The sequence below is a fragment of the Cariama cristata genome, unplaced genomic scaffold (genome assembly GCF_000690535.1).
Source record: "Cariama cristata isolate BGI_N322 unplaced genomic scaffold, ASM69053v1 scaffold7164, whole genome shotgun sequence".
NCBI lineage: Eukaryota > Metazoa > Chordata > Aves > Cariamiformes > Cariamidae > Cariama > Cariama cristata.
Window position 1 is genome coordinate 14191 of NW_009614579.1, and position 8178 is coordinate 22368.

Here is an 8178-nt window from a genome sequence, read left to right on the forward strand (position 1 = left end):
TATTTTTGCTGATTTTCAGAGAAGTACCTCAAAGGAGCAGGCTATAGGGAAGAGGCAGCACGGTCGTGAGGCTCCTTAGGCACAGGACAGTTTGATGGTGAATGAGGAGGATGCATGCAGGGATGTGCTTGTACAGATGAAGGCAGCACTGCAGTGTGTTCCTGCTGTGAATACACAGGCAAACAGGCAGAGGGAGGGGAATGGCCTGGAGCTGCCACAACCTCTCTTACATTGCCTGAAAACCAGAACCGCACAAAGCAACGGTACCTGGAGTCTTGTGGCAGGGCCTGGGCATCAATTCTGAAGGGCTCTCAGAAGACCGTTTCTGAAGTTCTACACAGATGCCTTTGCCCTTTTGTTTGCATGGCAATGGAGAGTGTGTGTACACACATGGAGCGGAATATACACAAGTTTGTACAACTGCCTCGGTTTACAAAGCATATTTTGTGCAGGATGTGTTTGGCCATGACTATTCATATATTTATTTATTGGCATCTAGTGCTGAAATGAAGTCATATCAACTTGTACCTTCTATAAACCAGATGGGCAGCTTTCCCAGGACACCGAGCTTCTGTTTTCTCTTCAAGCCTGCTTCTGTGCTGGGCTTTCTCTGGCTGTCAGACTGCTGCCTGCGCTGTGCAGGTAGTCTGATGTGTCTGGGGGTGGCTTAGGGAAAGGAATCTGCAGCCATTTCCGTGTCTTTGAAGGTGTTTCTGGCTCTGGCAGTTTGCTGACAGCGAGGCCTGTTTCCCCTTATTTCTTGTGCATCTCTTCACTCAGTGGGGTTCTTTCCTGTCATAATTTGCAGGGTTACCTTGCAGCCTTCTCACCTATCCTTTCTTTTTCTTGGTTTGACCACGGGGAGCTCTATGAGCATAAGTTCATTTCTGCCCACATGCGTGCCCTCGAAAAAGAGTCTTATGAGGGAGGTCAGTTTATTGTAGCAATATCCAGGGACTCCAGGCAAACTCAAGGACTCATATTTCATACTTTGTCCAAGGAAACATATAGGAAGGTGCAGCTCTTGCCCTGAAGACCTGTAACAATAAATTCTGCTGAGCCTGGTGCATCCTCTAAAGTCATCAGGGGGCATATGTTATAGCTTCCAGAAAGGAGAACAGCAGAGTCAAATCAATGTAATTGATTTGTACCTCATCTGTACCTCATCTGACTGGCAGGAATAAATTGCAAATGAGAAAGAGGGAGGACAGGAGTGGTTGAGTATGCACCATGGAGTGACAAAGGTTTGAGTAGCTCAGAAGCTGCTGACTTGCCATGTTGGACTCGTACCAGTGTGGAAAAGAACTCGGTAGGGTCTGGGACTCCACCGGTGTGAATGAGGTCATAGGATTGGGCTTTACAGAGCACAGTTTGAGCCCCCCTGTAACAAAAATGCACACGAATTATTGATTTTACATACATTAAGTGTTCTTTCAAAACCAGTGGAAATACTCAAGTACATATGTCTTTGCCAGACTAAGACTTAGAAATTAATGCAATTTATGTGTTTCAGTTGCCCACATGAGATTTTTTTTTTTAATGTATCATGTGATGGGGAGGGGAGAAAATATCCTGAGGAGCTTTATGTGCATGGAAGTGTTTCGGCCTCTGTTGTTTAAAAACAAACAAAAAATGAAACTAAAAAGCAACAGCTAAGTTTGAAAGCAAGAAAGGATTTTCTTGCTAAATAACCTCAGACTGAGCATGTGTTAACAGAAATGCTACAGAACACCATATGTTGAAAAACTGTGCTTTATTTAATTTTATATATTAGAAGTTTATTTTTTATGCAAAGACAAACACAAAAAAAGAGCATCTTTGTTCTTTTGCAGAGAGTTGGATTGAACGATGTCTCAATGAAAGTGAAAACAAACGTTATTCCAGTCACACCTCTCTGGGGAATGTTTCTAACGATGAAAGTAAGTAACTTGTCATTCATTTAAAATGAGTGTGAACGTGTGGAAGTGCTGATTTCCTGCAATATAAGTTGCTACATCTTAATGATATTTTTAGTACTCTGTAGTTTGAAGAGTCAACTCACTTGACACATCCAATAGTTTTATTAATTTTTTTTCCTGGAATTTGCAATTTTGCATTATTTAAAAGGAAGTAATACTATCTATTAGTCAAAACAACCAGAAGAATTTGTGTGTCACTGAATAAAGTTTGGATGACCTCTAAAATGTGCTGTTAGTATTACCTCATGAGTAAAACCATCTGTTTTGCTTGTCACTGGTGAACACCATACAGGAAAAATTGTTCTGTTTTTCAATACTACTATATCAAATCATACATAAAAAATCTTTCTTTTAAGAATTAAACAATCATCAGATTTAAAGAAAAAATCATGTATTAAATCATGATATTGCTTCCTTTTTAGTCATAGAGAGGAAATAATTATAAATCTAGCTAATTTTAAAATAGCTATTTTTTCTTATCTCTTCTAGTTATATTAACTTTAGATCTTGATTTTTAATAACAGCAGGTAATTAAAAAGACCCCAAAATACCTTAAAGTAACCTAATTGTTTCTTTTTAAAATTGTAAGACAACTTTTAGTTTACCATTTAATTTTCCCTGTTTATGCAATTTCTGTTCTACTTAATTTTCTAAAGCAAAATACTCTTCATGTTAGTTTTCCTCTCTGGACTTCATATACTAGTTCATGTTACAAGATATTAATGCAAATTAAATTCTTTAATTCAGAAAGACTCACATTTTTATAATATTAAAGCACATAAGTTTAGAAAATGTATTTTTAATAACTTCTTCATTGCTGAATGTCCCTTTTACATTTTTTGCATTTTAAGAAACTACTTTATTTTGAGATCACAGTAAAATTACATGCCTTGCAGCACAGTGTTTTAGTGGATCACGGAATTTGCTATATTGGGGCCCTACGCTTATCTGTCTGGGGATTTCTTTTGAGGCAATATCTCTTCTGAAGGAGAAAAGGGGTGTTAGAAACATGGTATTTCTTCATGACTCCCAAGCTAAGAACTGTGGACAAGAATCCTTAAAGACAGACAATAAAACTTGGACAGGTTTGGGTTTTTTTGGTTTTTAAAAATTAAGGCATTAGAAATTAGTTGCTCTTTGAAAATAAAATTGTGGTGAAAACCAAAAAACATCTGCTTGTTAATTTGCATTTTACGAGAACCTGTGAGACTTAGGAAATTCATTTTGCTCTGATGCTACTGAGAAAGTAATGGAAAGAATCTGTAATGAAAGAGATGTGACTTCAGACTCTTAATAGGGTCAGAATTCAGGATTCAACCCTACTGACTTCAGTGAACTTTTCCTTAGACTCACAGTTCAAGACAATATTATCAAGGTAATTACTTAGCACCACTACCTATATTAAAAAAAAAAAAGGTAAAATTATAAAGTCATCATTATAAGTCTCTTCCTGTTCTAGATCTGTTACCCTAAATAGGGTGTAGCAAAACTAGTGGTAGTTTGTTATATGTGCTTTCAGTTTAAATACAAGCATGAGAAAACCTCCACATACCCAGGGACAGTAAGAAGTGGACCTGCATGGGTTAGCAAGAGCAGGTATTTCAGACAATGGCATTGAGAAGATAGGATGGTTGTTCATTCTGTCTTCTGTTATTGGAATTAAGGGGCAAACAATGATAACAAAAGGCAGCAAATTTAGAAAATATATAAATTAATTTATCCCACAATTTGTGTGCAGAAGACATTGTCACAGCATATAATGGAAACCCAAATGAGAGTGAGAGTTGATTTCATCTAGCTTCCTTCTTAATAGCCAGTTCTTCCAGATGTTTCCTTTGCACTGATGCCAGCAATTCTGCGGTGCAGATAAGAGAATTAATCCACCTGAAAAGTCGTCCTTGTTTTGGGGGCTGAGGGGGGGGGAGGGAAGAGGGTGAAGAGGAAAGAGTAGGAAAGAAAATTAAGCCACTTCCCCAGCAGCAAGAACACCAATAATCTGTGAAATCCTGAGCAAACTAGAAGTTTCACCTTAGAAATCATTGTACTATGTGCTCCTTTCCAGCCCTCAAGTTCTTTCTAACATTTCTCTAACAGTGCCCACACACCAACCAAGAAATTTCCAAACCATTGTGTCACTCTTTGCCCGGCCTCTGTCATACATTACAAACAGCAGGAGGCAAAACTTTTTGAGAAAACCTATGTAACCCTATTTGAATTCTTCAGAACGGTGGTCAAATTGCTGTTAATGGAGCTCAAGTTTTCATCTTCAGCTGAAAGAAGGCATCATCCACCTTGACTATTTTTTTTGTCCCTAAATATATTAGGTAGTTGTTGGCTGGACTCTACCAGAGAAAATGTGGTTTTGGTGTTGGGTTGTTTTGGGATTTTTTTGGCCTTCCATCCAGTGAAGACTATGAGAATTTGCACTGTGAACTGATAATGTTCTTACTCAGTATCATGCTTGCTCTTGTGATTATTTTTTCCTGGATGTTTTTAGAGTTCATAGGGTTTTAGGACAAGAGTAATAGTTTTGCTGGTCTCCTTTTCTACTATTGAAGTATGCTGCAGGCCACAGGGGTCCTTTGGAATCTTGTATTCTCATCCAGATGTCTCCAGGCCTCTTGAACCTGCAGTACATTGTGAAGGGAAGCAATGACTCATAGCTGTGGATTCCCATCATCTCGCTGCTTCTTAGGGCACTTCGTATCCTCTTGGAACCTTTTATGACCTCTACCAAAACACAGCTTTTACACTCTAACATAAAAATTCTAGGTAATTTTTATTTCAGTTTCCAGTTTTTTTAAAACATTTTTCTTTCTACCACTTCCACATTCTACATGTTAGTCAAAAGATCCACAGGAAAAGGGAATGCTGCAACCTCATATCTAATAATTGAAAAAACCCCACAACATTTTCTGTGTACTCTGCATTCAGCCAGATTCTCCAAATTGAAATAGGAGTCTGGAAGAATACAGTTCAAGGATTATGAAAGTTTCAACTTCAGTTCCACGGGGAAGGAGTCATGACGTTACATGATGAAGTGGAAGGGTTGCTTGTCCAAATTTTCTTGCATATTTAGAAATGTGAATGTGTAGACAGTTCATATGAGATAAAAGAAAAAATTCAGACTACTTTTTGCATGTCAAAAGCAGTGTTCAAAATCTGTGTTCAAACTGGCTGAAATGGAAGATGTATCCAATAGTTTATATAGTTTGTTTTTTTTTTTGTTTGAACTGAACCTCTTATTCTTCTATTGAAAAAAAAATGTTTAAAAAAGAGCTACTTGATTTTGTTGAAATTTTCCTTGGGGAAAATTCTTTCTTTTTCAATCATACCTACTCAACTAGAACTACGCTCCCATGATTCTCAGAGGGTTTTAAAAAAAAATCCCACTACTTTAAAAGCATGGAATACATGCTAATGAGCCTGAATCTTATTTATGGGTGTACGTAAGTAGGAGACAAGGTAGCTGCTTACTATCATTTACTTTTAGCTAAGGGCAAATCACTTTTGAGAGCAGTCAGAATCTGGACTGCGAGGGCTACAGAGGAAGAAGGTATTCCTCTGAAAGGTGTGGAGCTACCTGAACTAAGGGATGGATTTTACCCATATAAAACTACTAATACTATGTTAGCTCCTTAGTGGTTTTGAGACACATGCAGGCAGCACTGGAAAGTACAGGATTCTTTTATTATCTCCCCAGTGGAAAGCAGAGCTTTAACTCCACTTTAGTTATGACAAACAGACTAACATCAACATTTTAGAAAAAGGTGTACTAACACAGGGTCTTCACTTTGGGTTGTTCCACTTACTGTGTTTAGGGCAGCATGCTTAAAGAGGTGCTGAGCATAGTTCCTATTGCCTTCATGTCTTGCTCCAAGAAGCAAGAAATCCCTTGAGCTGGACATAAAACCAGGCAGCAGAAGTTAGCGGATACTACTGAGAGTTCAGGGAAAGCCACAAGGTACAAACAGAACTCTATTCTGGTGGGCTTGAAACAGAATTTTGAAAGGAGGAAGATGGAGATGTTAGCAAAGCAACTTCCATAGAGTTTGGAAAGAAAGATCCTCTGATATCTCTGGGAGCCAAGAAATACTATTTTTCTAGTACATCGATGATCCTAGTTTTGAATTGCTTTGAAGGCCTTTTCCATGCTGAGAGTTCTGTTGCAACTGTCTAAGCTATTACCTGCTTTCAGCTTGGGATAAGTACCAGGCTTCCCACCTAACCAGGTACCTTGAAGATATCTTTCCTTGGAATGCTGGTAGTCCTTCTACTGGCAGTGGAGTGAGCACATTAGATCTGCTCCTAGCAAATAGGTTTCTCTTTAAAGTACTGTGCACCTGCCAGATGTGTGAACACCTGCAGCTGTGCATCAGGAGCAGGATTTTTCATTGTGACTTCATGTCCTTTTGAATTTGTCGCAGAAGAATTATCTGCTCTGTTCTTTGACAGCGCCTTGAAGCAAGACTTCTTTTCAGTGTCTTTATTTCCTTTCTCTACAAAATAGATTGGATTTTAAAAGTATTGAATTTTAAAAGGTATGGGTTCATTTTAATCTACAATGTTGTTCTGATGGGGATTGACAAAATGTCAAATGGCCAAAAAGTAAGGGAAAACAGCATTCCTTACGTCTTTCATGCTGTACAAACAGATCTGGGATCAGACCTGAGTCTGATCAATAGGAAGCCATTAAGTGCCCTGCTACCAACTAAAATATAAGGAATAGGGATATTTATTATTTTCTGCTAGTCAATTATCTGATGAGATTATATTGTAGAACTATACAAGGTAGAATAAAGTGCTTGTATATGTAATACTGAAAGTTTGTATTTCTAGGTCCTCTCCATTCCTATACCATGTGCAATTCTTTCCATTTATTTAACAAAAAAGTGAAAGTTTTCTGAAAATAAATATTTTAGCCGACACCTGGTGAAAATGAGAAATATTTTGCTTGACATCTGGTCCATTGGCAGAAGACAAAAAATAAGTTCTTTTCTTGTACATAGACTTGACTTTGGGGGAGACAAGCACTAACTCTGTGAAAAACTTAGTTTTGTTGAAAATCCAATTGTTCAATGGGTAATATTTTGATGGAAAACGAACTTATTCAAAAAAATTCTTGAAGCACCAAAGTCCATCATTCTCCTTCTTGGTTTTAAGGAACAGTTAGTGGAGGATGCTGAACAGTGTTGAAGAAGGATCCCCAGGAAGCAGACATACCTGAGGAGGGAGATTTAAATTGCAGTTTATGATCTTCTTGTTAGTTTGTGTTAAAACAAATCCTTACGTGGGAGTAGCTGAGTATGGCTGGCTTGTAGTGTGTCAGAGGGCAGGTTAGGTAAAGCACCTGCTCACAGGTGCTCACCCTTAATGTGAGTGAAAAAACAGCTGGGGGAGGGATGGAAGGGATATAGAGACTCTAATATTGTATAATTTAGATATTGGCTTGATGTCTGATGGAGTGCCACATATTCAGGGGAAAATACAGTCTAATTAGCACAGGTGAAAGCTATCTAATAACAGACCTTTGAATACTAGGCCCCTTAAATCAAGAAAGATAATTAGAAGTTCTATTCCAGGGAAGGGGGAGTAGTGCTTCTTGGTTTCACAGGCAGAGGCTTAGGATTTCTGCACCTTAATTAGACACGGGGTTATTTAGATCAGTGCCTTTCAGCCTTTCCAATTTGCATCCCCCTAGCAATTTCCAGGAAGGCAGAAACCTGTGTACTGAACTTAAACCAGTGGATGGTAGCCTTTGACACTGACATAGAAAATACTGATTAAGAAAATGGATGACTCTCACCTGGGAAGCAATAACCTTAATTTGAAGAAGACAGTGGGGCACAGGAGGAGGACTGGGCTCTACATACTGCTGATACCTAAAGACAGCAGCTTTGGTGGTTGTTCCTTGCTGTGGCATCTCCCTCCCGCAACAGCAGAGACCTGCATCCCTCTGGGCGGTCGAAAGGCGCTGCAGTGCCCTGTGTTATGAGTCCCTGTTAGCGAGGCCTGCGCACCCCACATGGCTGCCAGCTGTAATTTTCCTTGCTAAAGTAGGAGAAAGGGCCGCCCCTCCCCTCCCCAGCCAATACTTTACCCCCTGGGATACTTTGCTGAAATGAACTATTCATGAGCTATCTCCCTTTCACTTTTACCTCAGGAATGGTTGGGGGGCCACTGGCTGCCGGGCATCCCCAGGGCCGTGGCCGGTCCCGGC

General features: G+C 39.2%; 1 protein-coding gene across 1 annotated transcript in view; it reads left to right on the forward strand.

Annotated features, from left to right (window-relative positions):
- Positions 1 to 895: 895 nt before the first annotated feature.
- The window catches only part of LOC104161138 (transcription factor RFX4-like), a gene marked incomplete at its 3' end in the record, with an annotated part of 15197 nt that continues 7914 nt past the window's right edge, over positions 896 to 8178 (forward strand). Inside the window, exons 1-2 of the mRNA XM_009699469.1 lie at positions 896 to 929; positions 1833 to 1919. Of these exons, the coding sequence (XP_009697771.1) occupies positions 896 to 929; positions 1833 to 1919 (121 nt within the window). The remainder of the gene's footprint in view (positions 930 to 1832; positions 1920 to 8178) is intronic.